The following is a 20869-nucleotide window of genomic DNA, read 5'->3' as shown; positions in this document are numbered from 1 at the left end:
TTGCTCTACAGTTTCGAAATATGTTATTAGCCTATTACTCGTTATTAGTATTGTTATTACGAGCTCAAAGGCCTCACTGTGAAACCATTCCAGCTGGGAAAAAGAAACTGAGAAGCAATTGACACAGCCTATGCCATGAAAAAGTACAGGAAAGAAAATAAACTGAGAAAATTGACAATGCTCTTCCAAAAGAGGCCAGAAATTCAGTGTGCAGAAGGCCGCAGTCGATATGGTGTATCTATCTATCTATCTATCTATCTATCTATCTATCTATATATATATATACATCTATATATATATATATATATATATATATATATATATATATATATAATTTCTTCAATAGGAAAGATTAGACCCTGAAAGTAATACTTGTAGAAAACAGTTTAACGTTTGCGCTTAAATATGTCGATATTTGGGATTTCTTGTCTATTTACAAAATTTTGTTATAGAAAGTTTACTCTTTTGCATCCTGTTGACTGCTAATGCTAGAATGTTCTGCAAGAACTGAAAATGAATTGGTTTATCATACACACAGAGATACAGTCTTATATATGATTATGCCTACATAGTATGTATATAGATAGATAGATAGATAGATAGATAGATAGATAGATAGATAGATAGATAGATAAATACAGTATACATTGTATATATATGTATCTATATATGCAAATATAAATACAAATAAAGACTCTCCCATAGACTAAAAAAGATAATGCACCCTAATATGATTAAGTAAAGAAAAGCTCTCCCAACAAAGATGAGTAAAAATGGGTTCAAAATTGCTCCTGTTAGGAATGATCAACAGCATTTTTATCATAAATGAGAGTGCTCTTTTTTTCCTAGAAACTGTTTATCGATATTTGATCATATTATATATATATATATATATATATATATATATATATATATATATATATATATATATATATATATATATATATGTGTATGTGTCGTGGCGTGGATATTTTTAACTTAACTATAGCTTAGCCGATACCCGCATAACACAACTCTGTCAAATATTTTTTTGGTCTGCATATTCAAAGCTGTCTGACATTTCCACAATGTGGTACTGATTCTAGTAGTGGTTCAGTCAAGGGAAGATATCTGCGGTACACTTAACTTCATTTTATTTCTCGAAAAGCGTCGAATCATTAGCTTTTTTTTTTTTTTTGCTGTCTCTGACATGACCCTCTTCAACTGCTATCGATTATGTTTAGCGCGGTCGTGTCAAATGGTCCACAGTCACTCACATTCCTGTCTTTCAGAATCAATCTTAATGATTTTATGACAGTTATGTCCAATTCCGTCATTTCTGGCAAACCGAATTTCTTGACAATATTTTTGCATGCGCCTTGACGTGCGTAAACGCAACATACGAGAGATTGTATCACACTGTTTTAGATGGACCCTCTGTAACGATAAGCTTGTAAAGTGTACACCGCAGCATGAGTAAAGCACAGTTTTTGCGTCATCGGACATGAGGGTATAACCCATCTTTACCTTTTGTTTCTTATTCTCAACCTTAATAGGGTGAAAGTACAGTGGTGCCACATGTTAGAGAATGATGAGAGAGCAAACCAGAATAAATTTTGATACAATGCATGAAAGCTGTTTGAAATATTAGTTTAGAAACTCAATGACTGTAAATTCAAGTCCCTTGACTCTAAACTTCAGATCATTTATTCCAATTGTGTGCAATCTAGATTTGGCACCCTGCACGAGAGCCGCTCACTCAGTCTGTTGCTGCAGACGACACTCACACCGACGACAAGGAGGTGGCCCGACGCCTCCTACTTCAATTGTTTTGATTTTTTGTAGTGTATTGGCCAATTTTCCGTTGAAAAAATGAAAGCTTATTATAGCTTCTTGTTCCTAGGATTACTAGGACTTTCTCTTGGTACGTATTTTGATGGAATTATTGGTATTTTCCGGTGATTGTGTCTGGGAAGTATCGAGTTTTTGGGTCTACTGAAGTCTGGTCGGTCTGTTGGGGATTGATTTGGCAACAATATATATGTGGGACTGAACTATCTTTAGCCATTGTGTTTTCAGTCGCCTGTCATATTAATTCCAGAAATGTAATTGACTAACCGCTGCCGTAAAAGTAACGGTGATTTATTGAAATCGGAAAAATTGCACGATGACAGATTTGGCATTGAACAGAAGGGAGTGTTAGCATTTACAGGGGCGGTATCCGATTTGAACTCTGACAAAAAATAAGGTGTGTCTTAACCTTTATAACTTGAAGGTTAAGGATGTCAGACCTGTATTTATCGTATGTTAGGGTAGGCCCAGTGATCGTTTTGACTGATTTTATGGTGATTTTATTGATGCTTTCGAGTGACCTAGTGTGGGTCGATCTGCAGTTTGAAGTAGGGTGCGTTAGGCTAGTGGCCAGTCGTAGCCCAACCACACATCGAAACCTAGGAAAAAGATATTCCTAAGTCCGAAATGTGGTAGGGGTTTAAAGAAAAATGTTACAAAAAAAAAAGATTGGGTAGCTAACCTATTGTAGGTAATAAGAATGATTTTAATATTCTTTGGCTATGGTTGAGATTTTTCTAGGATAGGATTCATGAAATAGACATCTAAGACTTAGGTTCATAAATCTTTCATACTCCTATTTTTTAACCATCACTATGAAAACTGTAGTTCTCTCAGGTGAGGTAGGGAAAACTTTTAACTGATGGCCAGCTGTGTCTTGAACTCAGATGTCTGTGTTCACTTTGTGAGGTCCAAGTGGTCAAGTTAGGAACCACAGGTGTGATGTGCATGAAGGAGTGTTCGTCAAATTAGGAGAGCAGTATTTTTATAATGTTTGTATATTTATTTATTTTTTTTTTTTAGATTAGAAATAGCTCCAGTATATACACATAGCCTAGGTTGTAAATCTTCCCTTCTCCATTCTGTAATAGATATTTAATGTGTCCTTAGTGTCTTCTTAATTTTCTCACATTTAATAAAATTATTCTAATTGGAAAAATAGAAAAAATGAATAGACACTTTAAAGATTAAACTCTGGTGTTTTTTTATTTCAAGATCATATCAAAATCATTTTTGTTTTGACTGGTATGAAGTTGATATATTTCATATGAAGAGTTAAAGTGTTAGGACATTTTAGATATGTCTTTTTAAGATATTCGTAAACAAGGTTTTGGTCATGTGACAAGAAATCATTTTTCCTCAAGTTTTTGTATTTTATTTCCTGAAATTGCCCTCTCAATATCAATTATTTTTAAGAAATGGGTTATCTCCTTAGTAAAATTCTTTTTGGAGCCCCTTTAATAAAATACAGGTACTGTAGAATGAGAATGCCAGTACAACTGTATAAGAAAAAAATACCCGAGTAGCCATCACTATTTAAATGCAGTGAACATCAGATGTTCACCATGTTGGTGAATTGTTTCACAAACTTAGTAGAAAATATTAAGGTATATAATAAAGCAGAAAGTTAAAAAGAGTAATAAGTCTGGGGTTAATAGATCACTTAAGAAGTCAGGACAGAAATATAAAATTATTTTCTTACACTGGGTACCTCTGTATATATGCTGAAATTGTTTAATTGAGTTGCCATCCTAAATAGTGAAAAAGAAACTGGCATTGACTATGGAGTGACTGTTACAATCATGCCTGTCCTCCTTTCATAACTTAATACAAAGTTTTCATTTTATAGTAATTCAGTGCCCAAGATATTTTTATGTTCATACGCCCCTTTTCTATATTACGTTACTTGTTGCTATCGTTTTCTTTACACTTCAGTGCACTCTTTGCCATCTTGTACACTTTTTCACTAAGTACAGTATTGCACTTCACTGCATTTATTGCCATCATGCTTTTGACCCACATGTACAGTGTTTTGTTTTGTGTCCTCAAGGTTTACATGAACTTAGGTATGAGTCAAATTAGTCATTCTTTTAAAGCTCCTTTGTGCTCTTTTGATTTGAGTTGGAGTAACCCGTTCCCCTTCTTCTGTGGTGCTTTCAGTAAAAAAGATGGTGCATATTTTGTTTTTTTAGAACTTTAAAGGAAATAGAAACACTGAAAGAGGTATGCATGTTTTCCATCACTAAAAGGGAGTAGCAATGAAACATGAAGAGGGAGTGTATACCAAAAATGTTTCTTAATTACTGTCTCTCAGTTGAAGGGTCAGGCTTTTTTTTTCTCAAAATGGCTGTCGTGAGGGAACCATAGTGTATTCATCAGTTATTTTATGTACATTTGGCTTCCAGCTACATAGTATAAGGGGTTCCCAGAGGGTGAACCCTCTCTGGTCATGCATGATGCTGCATCCTAGCGAGGTGCAGGATAGGTTAGGCTGTACTTTATTACACTGTAATCTGTTTAGGATGTGTATGAACATAGATTAAGTGCAAAAAACTTGTATGAGCAATGATTGGCTCTTTTTTTTTTTAATTAGTAAACAAAAAATTTTATTCTTGTTAATGCGGGACTTTTTTAATTAGTAAACAAAAAATTTTATTCTTGTTAATGCATCATGTCCATCCACCATGGTTTCTAAGGTTGACCCTTGCTTTTAGTGACAAATGGAAAATGGACTCACTGTGTGGAAGTATTTTTCAGTAGGGATATAGTTAGTTCATGAACTGCTTACATCCAAGTGACTACCATCTGGCTTCCACCAGCGAAAGAATAGCAAGCTAATTAGTTTTTGTTTGAGTCTTAGTAGAGGACCTAACGTTTACCGTATGCACCTGAAAGAAAAGGAACTTTTAGAAACTTCCTCTGTGGTTACTATCTTCTTTGGTTATCATTAAATGAACAAACTTGGTTTTTCATAAATAGAACTTTGCATTCTTAATCCATTAGTATACTTGTACTACAATAGGCTAGATCTGATTTTTATAATATGTAGCTAAATTTTTGTCAGGGAGCAGTTTTGATGGTGATTGTGTTTTCCTTTTCCAAGATAGGGTCAAACATCATCTTATTTTAGACTTAGCTGGACTTTGATAATTGAAAATATTGTTCATAGGGAGATAATGCTCAGTTCAATCTAGAGTTGCCGCTTTCTTGTTCATAGAGTGTTTGTTATTAGTAGTAGGGGTGCATTATTATTATTAAGGATAATGAAAATACAGTGCTTTATTTAGTTGAATCTGGTATAACATAAGTACAGTATTGTTGTTAAAGAATTCAGTTTGATTTTAAAGGTTGGTATATATGGGATTTTCTATGGTGATGTGTTATGGAAGCATTCAGTTTTTACCCTAATTTTCATATCTATAGTTTTGCATTTTATATATAATACAGTACTCATAAGATGGCTGAGGTGAACATGCTGTTATTTTAAACCTAATCGAGTTTAAAATTGGATGCCTTTGCTAATGAGATTTAAACTTTACCTTGCATTTTTAAGTAGTTAGTACTTTGTCTTTGTAATTTTTCTCCCTTGATAGCCTTTTTTTGGGGAACTCAATGGCTGTGAAGTGTTCTTTGTACTCCCTGTACTGTATCCTTGTTTTGTACATGAGTGTATTTGTCATGTTTCAGAAGAAGGTCATTAGGGGATCAAAATTTAATTAAACATTTTGTTAAAAGTTTATCAGTTACCCTTTAATGTGGGAGTAGGCCTTCTTGTTAATTCAACACTTAGGCTACTGTGTTTTGCAGTACGGTATACTCAAAGCCTGATTATGGTTTTAAATTGGGTTGATTTTGACCATTTCTGATGTATACTGTACCCTAGTTGAACCTTCCCAAATGCAAGTAAAGTAAAATATTTCTTTATGTTTAAATGTTGAATGTTTGTGAGGTTTTCTTTTATTATCAGAAGTGATCCCTGACCTATGTGTTGGTTCTTTGGAGTTAACCCACACATTACAGAACCCGTGTTTTGGCAACCTTAGTACTGTATTTTGTAAATTTTACCCTCTCTTCTCGTTCTTTCTCAGTATCATCAATATTTCTGTTGCTTTTGGTCTTATAGGTGGTAAGTGCAGCAATTCTATTCTGGTGGCTTTTGAAATTGATTATGAATCCACAACAGGTCAGGGATATGGTGGATCATCTCATGGGTCTAGTAGTGGGTTTCCATTTGTAGACCCCTTTAATTCAGATGACTATGGGGGCTCTTCCGTTATTATGTTGGACACCAATGAAGGTTTCGGCCTCCCAGGTCCAAGTGAGGAGTACCCATCTCGTACTCCCAAGCCAAAGAGGGGTGAGTCTCAGGGCTTGTTGCAAGGCATTGTAATAACGGCGGTGATGAAGAATTCACACCTGGTGTTATGCAGAGATTGCCAATAGATTGTGTGTTATACTCACAAGCCTTTGTGCTAATTTTTTGGTTGAGAATTTTTTGTACTTTTTACTGTGACTGATGAGTACTAAAATAATAAGTTTTGCTCTTGTGCATGGCATGTCATTGGGAGTAACAATTATTTATACCATGCTGGTATGTGTAAAAAAAAATACTCAGAAATACTTATATCATTATCATAAACATTTTTACATCATCTTTTCCCTTTATTGGGTTAGATGTAGGAGGACCTGTCCCCACTCCTCTCTGTCCTTGGTTCTTTCTGCCTGAACTCCCATCAAGTCTAGGTTTTCATTTATCCCCTTTCACTTTGATTTCCTTGGTCTTCTTACAGGTCCTTGTTCTACTACAGTACTTCCTTACTTACTGCTCTCATGATCAACTGTTCGTCATGCCTTCGTGTCATTTATCTGATCCACGTGCATATTTTCCAGCCTCTTGATACCACATCTTTCTGCTAATTCCTCATTTGTAATACCATTTTGGATATTCTTTGGTCACACCTATTGAAAATCTTCTCTGTTTTCCCTATCATCTCCCATGTTTCTGCTGCTGTGAGTAGTATAGGCTATATGTACCCATCATAATACTGTATCCTCTCCACTAATGGAACAATTTCATGATTCGGCAGTCTAGCTGTAACTCTCAATTTCATCCATACTGCAGCTACTCTCTAACTGCTCTCTAAGCTCCCATTTCACAGTCCAGTGCATCTCAAACATAACAGAAATGTTCTCAACTCTTCTCAGATCTCCCCATTAATTTCAGATCCCCTTCCCATTTGTCCTCTGCATAAAGCAGCTCCCAAGGGTCCCCTTTTCCCCACTCCTTCAGGTAGAATGCAAAGTGAGGTGTCACAACTTACATGGGTGGGAGGGTGGGTCCAGGAGGGCAGCCTGGCCAGGTTAGGGCACAGTGTCCGAGGTTAGCTTGAGATACATCTAGTTATGCCATATTCTTTCTGAAATGCCCACTAGTTATAAAGTAGCCCAGACCCCTTACTCGCTCTATTTCTTTTATTACCATGATACTGTAATTGGCAAAGAGTTGTGTTGATCCTTGATGTAAACCAACATTTATTTCAGCTTCTTATAAACCTTTCATTCCCTTCACTGTAGATGTAGTGTTATGGTTGAGTAACATCACTAACTTCATGAGTTTTTCTGGTACCCTCTGCCTTTGTAATACATATATCTGTGTGTCCTGGTACTCTGTCAAATTCCTTTTCAAGATTCACAAATGTGAAGTATAATCTCTTTTGTCTTTCCTAAGTACTTTAACTATATAGTTGCTTTATTATAAAGGGTGCTGCCACCGTCAGTATTGCTGGCATGAAGCCAAGCTGACAGTTATTGATTTTAACAGTTTTTATCAGCCTTTTCTCAACACCTTGACCAATACAGTATTTCAATAGCATACTTAAGTAATTTTATTCCTCTGTAAATTTCTACATTGCATACATCTTTTTCTTTGTATACCATTACTATAGGTTTCTTTTTCCACTCTTCTGGTCTTGTCTGTGTATTTTATCAGGTTTTCACATATACCTGTACTAGTAAGCTCATGGGTGTCTGGCACTCCTGCTGCTTTTATCAAGTTATTATCTTTTTCAGATGGTCCTAAGGCTTTTCAGTTTTTCATCCTCCTCAGGCCCTTATATCCTCTTTAGCTAATATCTATATTGGCTCTTCCATTATGCCAAAATCTTCCAGTTCATGTTCATTTTTTCATTCAGGTTTTCAAATACTGCCTCCATTACTCCAGTATCTTTATTTTCACCTTTTTTTTTTTATCTTTTTTCAACTTTTATATTTTCTCTGCTTATATTTTTTTCATCTTCCCTCAGCCACTTTTTTTATCCTGAATATTTCCTCTTCCCTCTGTTTGTTGAGAATCTAATTTCCTTCCATCCAGCTGGTCGTCTTTTCACCTGCCTTTTAGATTCTTTCCCCTCTTTGTTGTGTACATCTTTACCCTTTTAACCTGCTCACCCTTTGCTAGAACAAGAAGGCTCTCTTCTCTTCAGTTGGTCCTTTGACATCTTCATCCATCTCCATGTCTTTTTCTCTATACCTCTTCTCCATTGTCATCCAGTATGCTGCTGCTGCTGACATTTGTATCCGTCTGTCAATGGTTTCGACCAATCACATTTTAATGGTGTATTTCCCGTCACTTTTTTATTTATTTATTTATTTTTTTCATTTAGATTCCATGTTTATACTGTCTATTTTGACAGGCACTTTTTCATCTTCCTATCTGTCAATATTAAATTATCTTGCAGCATTATGTATTGTGTTAGACAAGCCTCACCCTGCATAACATTAATGTTCTTTTCTTTGATGCCTTTGGCATTTTTCAACATCATAAAGTCAGTCTGTGTTTCAGAGTTCCATGCTTGTGAGTTATCAGCTGCAATCCTTGGCTTTGGCAAAAATCCAGTGCTGCTTCTCCCTTCTATTCTTTCTCTTATGCTATTTCCACCCATATCCTAAAACCAGCTGTCAGCTTTATTAGAGGTAGCACATATATTTGTATCAGTGTTTACAAAGCCATAAACAAAAGATGAAAAGGCTTTGCCAAATGGAATGGGAGGTATAATTTCATGGAAAAGTCATTCAGGATACTGCTCTATAATTGATGACTAGAATTTATCTCGGCTTTTTATTTGCATATGTTATGGTCTTTGGTTAATGTTATCATTTACCATGCAATTGTAATATGTACTATTTTTATTGCAAGTGTATGTCTAACATGTAAGAAAAAGTTAAGAAAGAGGGGGCATGTTTCCACTAGACTTTCATGTGATTGTTTTATTGATTTTATATGAATACCGTATAGTGTATACTTTATTTTTCATGTGCAATTGCAGTACAGTATTCAGATTCAACTTCTATCAGTTTGGTATTTCACTCCCAAATACAGTTTATTCCTCCATGAAAATGGTGTACATGTATGTGCAATACAAAATTCTGAATTGTATTCCTACACTTGCCACCAGTTACAGCACTGGGGTTATTTTATTTATTTCATCATTTGCAAGTGCAGTAGACTACTACAGTATACTGAATTTTCCATGAATAGGTAACTGCTAAAGATTGATCAAAATATTTATACATACTGTATTTTTTTTTTTTTTTATTACTATTTAGATTGGAAAGTAAAGCACTCAAATAATGTTTCCAAGTGATGAAATGTAACTAATGTTTCTTAGTACATAGGTCTACTTGGAAAAAATGGAAGTTGTTTATTTGTTGAATTAATTTTTACATAACCTAGCTTTACTAACATGGCATCCAAGTCTTCATATATTACAGTGGATGTTATGTGAATTTTGTATTTTTTCATTTTGATTTTTTTTGTAGGAGCCCTACAAAATCTAATCCTAATTTGTTGTTGTGACATCTTATTACTTAAAATTGCATGAAGAATGAATGGCTCACACGTCTAAAATGTCGAACCTGAGTCGGCGTTCCATTTTAGATTCTTCTCCAAATGTGTAAAGGTCGGTATTTATTATGATCTTTTCAAAGGTGAACGTTTTAGCACATTGATTTATGATTACTCTTTTTCAACAGGTGCCGGTGTTGTGCAGGGCTCGGAAATTGGTCAGGAAGGTGAGTCTTGGTCTCTGAATGTTGTATACGAGGGCCCACATTATGTTGCAGAGAGAGGGAAGCTCACTGTGATTTGCATTCTCTCCCATTACCATCGTCTCAAGTGGACACATAATGGAAAACCTGTGGTGTCAGGGGAGGGGGGGTAAGGGAGGTGACATGTTTTGCATTAATTCATTTGATTTTTTATTTTATTTAGCTGCATTTGCCTAAGGAACATTTTGTAGTTTGCTATTTAAATTAGATTGCAAGTATCAGTACTACTGTATCATGATTATTATAATTATTCTTACTTTTACTAGTGTTCAGGTATAACTTAATGCAAAGCTTGATCAGAAGTGGGATAAGCTACAAGTATTATGTTCTAACTCAAGTCTTGTACATCAGCAAAGAATACATTTAGTATTTGGTTATAGAATTCAGAATCTTTAATTATTGCGATTTATATAATTATTCACATTTAATCACTATGGGCTTGGGCTTTCATATACAATAAACATTCCTCATTCTCATCTCCCCCAATGGTATAAATGTCTATGGAATGATGTTTATTGTGTACAGCATAATATTACATCAAGACAGTGTTCATTATTCACTTTTTTCTTTTTTTCTGTTTTGAGGTAGAGGAAGAAAGTACCATATTAGAGTTTTCCATTTGTAGGGATGTAAAGCTTGAACCATAATAGAGGAATTCAAAGGAAAACATCAGATAAGGCCAATTAAATATGAAATGGGACTTATGTAAACATGTTCAGCAAAAAAAAGTGTTACCACTAAGAGTGCAAAATCCAAAGGTCCAAGGATTCAGGTTCATGTTTACAAAGATCATTTTAAAAGTTGGTCACAGCTGGAACAGAACTTTTAGAAGACTTTGTGTTACTGAAACTCAAGAAAGAAAAGGCAAGACTTGTAGAAATAACTTATAGTATTTTTTATAGCATACTGTATATGGGCTTCATGTGGTTGAAAGCCTTTTAACAGTTACAAACTTATGTTTTTGAAATTTACTTCTATGAAATCAACTTTGCCATGAGTGCCATGTTTCAAAATTGCAAAGCAAACAATAGTGCTTTGGGAAGTTACAATGAAAAGATTCTTTGGTGGGTCAGAATGTTGGTTGTTTGCATCTTCTTAGTTGTTGGTGGACAGATTTGTGTTCCTTGAAAGATTTTCACTTATACACAGTCAGTATTCAGAACTGAAATTATGCTTTTTCTCCATCATACAAACTTATATAGCCCACATCTGTGGTCAACGAATGTTCCCAGACACCGCAAACTCAACTCCAAAGAAAAGTTGGATCTGTTATTGTGCAAGTACTACTTGGAGCCTTGAGCATCAGTACTCATGTCACAATTTTATGCAGTCTAAACAAGAAACATGTCAGATGGACTGGCAGGAAGGAATTCCATATGTATGCAATGGGTTTGTATGGAAACAAATTTTAACTTAAAATTTTTGTTTTATTCGGTACCACCACCATTCTTATGTCCTAAATCTCAGTTTAGGTGGGAGGATCAAGCTGTAGATTGCCTTGAAGTGATGATAGGAATAGAAGGTCCCAGAGAGTTTTTGGTAACAGAATACTAGGTCAGGAATCAGGACTGAAGAAAGAGGATCAACTTGTAAGGATAAACTTCTTTAGGATGCTTACTAGATAAGCTAGCTAAGATAGTCACTATACACAGAAAACTTGCTTGCAGATAACTTTCGAAGTCAACAACTTGGGGATTCCTTGAATGAACATGAGACCTAATGGAAGATTTGGGAAGATGAAGATCTCACAACCAGTAAAAAAAAATTTGAAGACTTGGGTCTGGGCCAATGTGTAACCCCTGATTGCTGAAATGGATACCACTTACCACTTAAAAAAAAAAAAAAAAAGGGGGGGAATGGTATTGTCAAGTGGATTAATGCCCTGTTGACTAAGCTTTAATCACAAATTTACACCCACTTTCTCTGATACAGACTGGACATTAAGGTTCTTAAAGACTGGAAGATTGCTATGGATGCTTTCTCTGAAAAACTTCCAATCTGAGATTTCGGTATATATTGCCATGTGCAAAGGTTTTTATGAAACCTGAGGAAATTGGAGTTGATATAGGAGCTTCTTCAAGGTTTGGAAACACCTGTGTATGTCCACTGACATGGAGAGGAGATTAGTGAACAATCCTTTATATGACCAAAGTTGGACAGTGAGAGTCATAGATACATTCTTGGGGTTCCCAAGTTTATCCAGCAATTGTCTGGTGAAACTGAAGGGTAAAAAGGCATGCATGTTCTGATCATTTCATGAATGCATCAAAATGTTTGTTTTTCAGGCTGCTTGGTCATCTTGAGCTGAGCAGTAAATAAATAGCTTTTAGTCGAAACTTGTTGCAAACAAGCCCATGAGAGGTATCCCCCACAGACATCACAGAGCTGCAGCAGCAACCCAGATACAGGGGACTGCTTTAAAATTATAACTGCTATGATGTTGCACCTTTCTGGAATGGATTTTTGTGACAATTTTCCTCTCCTAGACTGCAAGTTTGACCTCGGTCCTCCTTGCTTTTGTGCCGCTGTTAAATTATCTGACATCACCCAAAAGGAGTGAAATCAAACACTACTGAAGCATCAAGCATAGTAAAAGGTTGAAGAAGATGGAGGAGTCTGCAGATCCATTTCAAGTATGATTTGCAAACCCTTGAGCAGAGGTTCTCTGACAAGTAGACAGTTAGATAGGCTACTGCAGAAGGCATACAGCAAGCCCGAGAAAGCCCAGCATGAGCAGGGGAAGACCCTGTAGGAGGGCTGCCACAACACAACAAGCTGCCAACATCAAAAGATGAGGAAGGCCACCTCTTGTATAGGTGTGTCTTAACCAAAGTGAATTCAACCATTGTTCCTTGGTCCAATCTGCACAGATCATGAAAATTAAGGCAGATGAACACACCTAGCCCTTACAGAATGGGCATATCTAAAAGGGTGATGCAGTTAAGGCAATAAGCTACTAAAAAGCAAACTCATGTATTGGTCATGGGCTTGAGAGCAACTTGCAGTAAAAACAAACACACTAGATATGCTAGTATACTGGAAATGTACTGAAAATGGAAAATAACAAGGCATGTGACAAAACTTCAGTGATGCTGGACTCCCAAGAGAGGGTTGTGGTAGTTCGGCTCTGTCTGGACATCACGTCTTGGTGGTACCAAGTTCAAGCCTTGCTCATGACTAGATTAGATTTCACTGGCAACATGACCTTATGGTCCCTGTGGGATGGAGAGTTTGGGAAAGCTGATAGGTTTTACAAGCTGATTCATGAGTGACCACTGCTTTGTTTTCCCTTGTCCCAGCCTGGGTGGAGAGGGCTTGTGTGCTGCTCATGTTTGTTCATTCTCAAGGAAATTATGCAACTGTACAATGGCTTTTACTTTGGCCCTGCTGCTCATGAGGTAAACTTTAAACCTATGAATATGGCCTCATATCCAGTGAGGATGAAGGCAAACAGCGAATGAGAAGTGGTAGCTGCCAGTCAAATTGAGGAGTTAGCTTGGTGTGCACTTTGGCTTTTTTTTCTCCTTGAATGTTTTGCTTCATGTGCACAGATGTTTTCCACATTGTGTAAGGCTGTTTTATGATGATTGGTTACCTTAATAAACAGAGTACTCAAAGCAAAAAAAAATATTTGAATACTCAGAAAATATGAAACTGTAAATAGCATAACAAGATATTGAACAGGCTAATTATAAGCAATCCTGACCAGTGTAACCTCTCATAATCTAGTTCAGTGGTTTTCAACCTTTTTCATACCACAACCCCTTATGAGTAACTCAATATGACTGATGACTCCCTTTAAAATTTTTTATTCAATAATATGTAGGGTTACCATATGACGGGTCCCTGACCTATCTACATGTTTTGATTTATTCCTCCTTCCGAATCTGTTAGACATTTTCCCTCTGACAGGTCACAAGTTTATATGAAAACAGTTTTTTGCTATTCATTTCTGCTTCCAAACTTGTTAGGCCTTTTTTCCCTGACAGGTCCAAAGTCTATCTGCAAACACATTTTTTTGCTGCTGATTTGTCATATACACATGTTCCCACTGAGCATTGGAACATTGTTGGGTGACTGACTGCTTGTCTTGAACATTCTGGGATATTTTTCTGACTGATTGGGCCGCCCAGGACAAGGCCTCAAAACCAGGACGAGTCCCGGCCAAACTGGGATGTATGGTAACCCTAATCATATGTAATGTCCCAGTACAAAAACAGCACCGCACTGTAATAAATTTGCTACTTGCATTAAAGATATATTATTACACAACTATTTCTCTTAAATAAGTTAAATTATAAACTGTTTTAGCCTGATGATCAGGTGTTGCTTCATGTAACGGCGAATTTGAAAAAAGATAAAACATACCCTCGCTCAAGAACAATCTCTGACCCCAGAAAAAAGACTGGCGACCCTCTGGGGGTCGCAACTCCCCAGGTTGAAAACCTCTGATCTAGTTAGTGCCATAAAACAAAACCTATTATATGAAAACCCTAAAACTTTAGTAAGTACTAAACAAAATGAAACTGAAAGCTAATTCTGTGCTGTAGTGTATAGTCAAAGCAGTTTACAGTGGCAGTTTAAAGAGGAGTTGGGGGTAAAAGGCCATGTCGTCACCTGTTCAACATTAGTGTGGGTAGTTTGTTTGTAACAGAAGTTAATTATTGAATTTGAAACTTGGTCATAAAGTAGGCTTTGATGAAAAACTTTATAGAACATTTTGTCTTATGTAAATAGTAAAAGAAAAAATTTCTTCACATGTATTTGATGCAAGCCATACCTCTGGAAACCTAGGCAGGTCAGTTTGGTTTTGCATACTTGTCAATTATAGGGAATGATCATGCCATTTTATATTATCTTCAAGTACTTTTCTTGTATTTTTAACTATTCTTGGTGTAACTTTTGACTCACACCTTACTTTTTAGAAACATCAAATGAAAGTGTCGGCAGATGCAGTCCCCTGGTTATTGGCGGCCTCGGTTATCGGCGATCCGGTTTTACGCTGTTTGTCTAGCGACGACGGTAATTGGATTTTTGGCACCGATATGTGCTGATCTCTTTTTATTGGTGCCAATTGCCAGTTATCAGTACCGATCCCTACTTAACAGCTGCGCCGATTTTCGGTTATAGCAGATTTTCAGTTATCATCACGCCATCAGAAACGGAACCCCCGACTGCTGATAACAGTGATGAAATCAGTGCAACCTGTTTTAGGTCCTTTGTTCTTCCTTTATGAGAATACTGTTCTCTGGTGTGGATGTCTGTTTATGCCAGAGATTTATCTCTTTTAGATAAAGTGGTTTATGGTGGTAGGTTTCTGTTCCTAATATTAGCAGTCATGACTTGGACCATAGACGGAGGGTCTCTTATAGTGTTTGTCAACTTTTCGTAAGTTGTATTTTGAGAGAGATCTTTCACATTCACAACTGATCCCTGATTTCCTATTCCAGCAAGAAGATTTGCTGAACAGCAGACCAATATACAGTAAATATGCCTTGCTTTCAAACTTCTGAGTTCCAGAGGTCCTTTTTTCCTCACATGGTTGGACTGTGGAACAGTCTCCCTGAGGATGTCGTGATATTAGAACTTCAAAAGTTTAAGCAAAGATGCAATACATTGCTATCCTAATACAATTCTCCTTGTATATTAATAACTTACTCACATTTGTATATTTTTATTTATTGATTTATTAATTTATTTTTTTTGATAATTGATCTCTTCTTTCTGTATTACCCTCTGGTACTTCTTTCAACACCATATTCCTTGGAAGCTTGAATTTCAAGTCAGTTACCCCTGTGGACTTGTTCCATATGAATAGGGTTCATCGGAGTAATAATAATAATAATTACTGTATTTTTCATTTATGTTTTAATCTTCATCAGAGGATTCCAGCTCAGCGGCAAAGGTATTCAGTTGTATTATGCACATCAGTATTTTGTTTTTGGTACAGTTTTTATCAATTTTCACAAGACATTCTTTTATGTGGCTTGTATCTTGTATCATTGGAAGCATGTGAGTCTTGCAGAATATGGAGATAGAAAAAATAAGTGTGCGTTTGTGTGTGTGATGTGATGTGGAACACCAGTGGTATACAGTAATTCCCTAATGGAATAAGTTTTAGTCAGATGAGGAGAGAATTTCATAAAAGACGTAATATTGCTGCTTTTTACCGCATACTCCCTTAGACTATCACCACAGAGTGTTTGGACTGTAGCTCAGTGCACATCCAAGAAACTCTTATTGAGGTTAGGTATGATTACATTAATCCCTTGGTCATTCACACTAATATTGTGCTTCCAAGGTGTGGAAAAATGAAATGACCAAAAAGTATAACACTAGCAAGTAAAATGTATCATTCAATAACTCAGTCACAGTAGCGTAGCTTACCGAAACTATATTCATGCTTGAGTAACTTATGATAATCAGACACAAAACACCCAAAGCGTACTGTATTGTGTGTAAAATATGTGACTGTGTAATGAATGCTGTGTATGTACAAGTGCAAGAGGAAAACAATAACATCACCAGTATGTTGAATTGTAGTTCACATTTAAGTTTGATGCTTATGCAGGTACATTTCACATTCACTGGACTTCCTTGTTATTCACATTTTCTGTGGATACAGTTTTCTATGTACAACCCAGTACATGCAACATGATTATACTTTATCCTTAGCTAGTCATATGGACTGTATTGTACATATTGTACAATTTACCATAGAATAATGATTGAAGAAAAAAATGCAATAAGACCAGATACAATAAAACTTATAATTCTCTCTCTCTCTCTCTCTCTCTCTCTCTCTCTCTCTCTCTCTCTCTCTACTGCAAAGCCATTTATCAGGATTTAAATTGGTATAAATACCTGTCCACAGTTGCACTGAGAAAGGTTTGATAAAGGTCGTAGTACTGTATGGAGAAGGGAAGTGTGAATAATTGGGGGTCACTGTACTCAGTATTACCCAGGATACAGAAGAGCTTGCACTATGTGATGAACTAAACTAATATCAATGAATTCAGCAGGAAATAAAGTGAAATTACGAAGAAAATAACAATGAATCATACACAGCAAAATTTAGATAAAAAATAAAATTAATTGTGATGAGGCACTTCAAATAATGATGAGAGGAAACTTTAGGAAGTTGTGGATAATTAGTATGCAGGCCACAATAAAGTAATGCTCATGAATAATGATCCTGGGAGCTCCAGTTGGCTTTCATGTACTATAGTTGGGTTGTAGTGTAGTAGTTGATACTATACTGTAGTACTGCTGCTCTATTATCATTTGGATATGAGTTTGCTGTATCTGGGGACATTCAAAAACCATGAATGTGGGCTGTATGATTGATTGGTTGGACTGAAACAGTTTTATTGTACTTGTGCTCTCTGCTCTATTTCACTAAGGTTATGGCATAAAACAAGAGGAAGACCGTAGGTGGGGAAGCTAAATCGTTACCTAAAGCAACTCCTTATTGTCAATTGCCCTGTCAGTGCTGAATGACCTCTTCGGTCCCAGCACTTGGCCTTTGGCCTAAAGTCTACAGTGAACCCCCGTATTCACAAATAGCTACAATTCCCCGAATACTTAAAACCCCTCTAAAAACACTTAGAACTGCCCATTTTGATAGTTTAAACACAGAAAACCCTGTAAAAATGCATATACCTGAGTATTTTAATAGTTTTATCACAAAAAGTGCATTTATTTGTGAAAATTATTTGAAAATACAGTAATTAGTGAATATTTCTCAGTGAAAAATACTGCGAATGGGCGAATTTTCTGCGAATAATGGCTAGATATGTTCCACAGAGAAACCCGCGAATGTGTGAGTCCGCGAATCATGAGAATGTGAATACGGGGTGTTTACTGTATATTCTGTTCTGAAAGCAACTCTGACTCACTAAAACTCACTGGTATTAGCTGTCTTAGCAAACTAAATTACCTTGCAGAACTTAAGGGCCAGGACAACAACACTCCCAGTAAAATATAATATACTCATGGAATGCAAAAATTATTGATAATTTAGTCTGTCTGTATAATACACATTCTGCTCTTCTCATCCATGAAGGTTCGATACTCAGTCTTCTGGCAAATACAAAAGTTTCCTGAATGCATGTTTAGGTAACGTAGCCAATTATAGGGTAGGTTATAAGAACAATCTTTACCTCTAAAAATAACAATAGTACCTTACAAATAGCTACTTCATACTGTATAGTACTATTAGCTCATTAAAAATAGTACTAAATAACCATTCAACGCAAAATGCCCAATAACCAGAAACAGTGATTATCAAGTGTGAGCAACTTCATAGTATGCATAAATATATTAATGCTGGAAGCTCTTAATTAGTTTTGATACAGTAACTTGCAGTCCTGTATACAGTATTCAGTACTGTAATTGAGGAGAGCTCAAGTATTAAACAGTAAATAGTAGTAAAGAACTATGCCTATTCCAAACCAGGTAAGATGAGGTGATTAAATGATTATTGCAGTATCATAACACATGCTTGACATGAAGGGCTCATGTAGCTTGATAAGAAAAAAACTAATGACAAGATGTCTAGGCCCAGTCTTCTTTAAGTCCTGCACATTCCCAAGGTAAAGAAACTCTTGAAAAAAAAAATACAGTATCAAACTACCATGGGATGTGTTTCTGATGAGCAGGCACCTACCAGTTGAGTAAAGATGTCAAAGATGCAGATTCTGGAGACAATTAATGCTTTAAAAACAACCCCCCCCATCTCTCTCTCTCTCTCTCTCTCTCTCTCTCTCTCTCTCTCTCTCTCTCTCTCTCTCTCTCTCTCTCTCTCTCTCTCTTTCAATTACCTTAGTCATCAATGTCTCACACTCTCTTTTCAGTTAAACTTTCGTACCCTTTAGTAGGAAGTAAGCATTGACCTAGATATTACTGGCATAAATAAGAAGATACTAGATATCACTTTTTGGTGTAATTCCCATTTTATAATTCTTAAAAAATTCTTAGTACTGTATTGCAGTGACTTAGTCAGTGCCATCCCTTATATAGACTGTTACATGAATCATAGAAGAGTCATTATGATACAACAAGTCAGTCCTCCGTGTTGTATTGAATGACTGCTAAAACATCCGCACACAGGTTTTCCTTATCAGTATCCTCCCCTTCCCATTGCTTTGTTAACTCTGAAACTTTTATTGGTTAACTAGTAAGTTTTATCTTCCTTTGAAAGACTTTCAGCATCTTCATGTCATGAAAACCTTCACCACTCAGTTTGCAACTTCCAGGATTTTGGCTGTAGCATTCTGTAATGGCTCTTCAAAGCCCTTAAAATTATTGGACAAGAACTTTACTTGCATCTGTAGTGGTGGTATGCTTAATAAGCAACAATCCACCATAGATAACATTCTTTCCAGAAATTTTTTGTAGTTTTTCTTCGTTGGTCTTTTTGGGATCATGTCATTTATTGGCCTTGTAAGCAAAATTATGTCCCTACTTAAGAGGCTGGATCAAGTAATTACATAGCTAACATTTCTACTCGCACGGCAGCCTTTTTTAAAAATTCGCGGGAGAGATTCTGTTGTTTTGTGTAGGTGACAAGCCCCACCCACCATCGAGGAACATGAGAAACAACCTGGCCAGTAAGCTCACTTTGTTTCTGCCAGCTCTGATGTACGTATTGGTGCTTCTTGCTGGAGCTTTTTTCATGGTTTTCAATTGTTTGGCTGGATTTCATTGAAATATTATTACTTTGTGTTGGTAGCTTTCAGAGCCTTTGTCAGCTTATTAGTTTTTTGGATCAGGTTCCTAGTTTTATAGAGTCATTTCAGATTCTAGCTCTTCTGGTCTTTGCTATTGCAGCGAAGGTTGTACAGTAAACCCCCTGTATTCGCATTCTCACGATTCACGGACTCACCTATTCGCGGGTTTCTCTATGGAACATACTGTATATACACATTATTTGCGGAAAATTCGCCAATTTGTGGTATTTTTCACTGAGAAATATTCACTAATTACGATATTTTCTTATCAATTTCATGACTAAATGCACTTTTTGTGATAAAACTATTAAAATACCCAGGTATCCAGGTAGTGGTCGAGTTACGGTAATTCACCTTAAGATAATTTGATTTTGCAATGGGATAAGCAATTAATATCGATACGACAATATTTATAAAATATTTTTAAACTTCGCTCAGGCGCAGGCAGCAGCGTACAATCAGGCAGCAAGAGAGACCAAATTACAATAGACCAACTTCTTTTCCTCCATCTCTTTATCCCATCTTCTTGTTAAAAAAGTAAAAAAATGATAAAAGTATTGTTAGTAACGTTATACTCTTGGGCAAATGCGTACAGCCATGAACAACTGAACGAGAAACTGTTTTGCTTATAACCGAATTAGATAACAACAGCCCTTTTGCTGGTATTTTAACCATCGTACGGTAGTAAACAGTTACCTTAGTTATGTTACAAATGACATTAAGTAGAATAGGACTGATATATTTTTATATTATACCCTTATTTGGTATGGATAAGAGATCGGCAAGGAAATATGCTGCTAAATTTAAGCTGCAAGTTGTAGCTGAAGCTGAGAAAACAATGACTATAAATTATCGTGCATCGGCAGCATGGATGAAACTCGACTGTACAGTAATTAAAATTGGAGCTAAAGTGTTTTAATCAAAACTGCTGGGCATGAAAGAACACATATTACTGCTGTTTTTACGCCGAAAAACGGTAAATATGTAAAGCTCTTATTATGATGAAAACAAGTGAAAATAGCGAACAGACTCTTGATTTTTTTACACAAAACAAACATACCCCCAAACAACCAGTGCCATCTATTTACGAAAAAAATAGCTAAATTAGTTTCACAACAAGATGTATTTAAGTTACATTTCGACTTAGAAACACTTTGTGTGACGAAAAATAACCTTGCCCCATATAAATAAATTACCTAGAG

At 36.1% G+C, this 20869-nt stretch overlaps 1 protein-coding gene across 6 annotated transcripts in view; it reads left to right on the top strand.

The window, feature by feature from the left end:
• The first annotated feature begins 1736 nt into the window (after window positions 1-1736).
• The window catches only part of LOC136826921 (neuroplastin-like), a 65859-nt gene continuing 46726 nt past the window's right edge, over window positions 1737-20869 (top strand). For 2 of the 6 annotated variants that reach the window (XM_067084494.1, XM_067084493.1), the window contains exons 1-3: window positions 1738-1903; window positions 6014-6187; window positions 9862-9900. In XM_067084494.1, coding sequence (XP_066940595.1) covers window positions 1852-1903; window positions 6014-6187; window positions 9862-9900 — 265 coding nt within the window. In that variant the 5' untranslated portion in view covers window positions 1738-1851. Of the gene's footprint in view, window positions 1904-6013; window positions 6188-9861; window positions 10046-20869 lie in introns of all 6 variants that reach the window. The other 4 variants (XM_067084490.1, XM_067084491.1, XM_067084495.1 and 1 more) reach the window with 4 other exon arrangements.

Source organism: Macrobrachium rosenbergii, chromosome 41, assembly GCF_040412425.1.
Source record: "Macrobrachium rosenbergii isolate ZJJX-2024 chromosome 41, ASM4041242v1, whole genome shotgun sequence".
In the NCBI taxonomy this organism is placed as follows: domain Eukaryota; kingdom Metazoa; phylum Arthropoda; class Malacostraca; order Decapoda; family Palaemonidae; genus Macrobrachium; species Macrobrachium rosenbergii.
The sequence above is the reverse complement of the archived record's forward strand: the minus strand, read 5'-3'. Positions and strand labels throughout refer to the sequence as shown.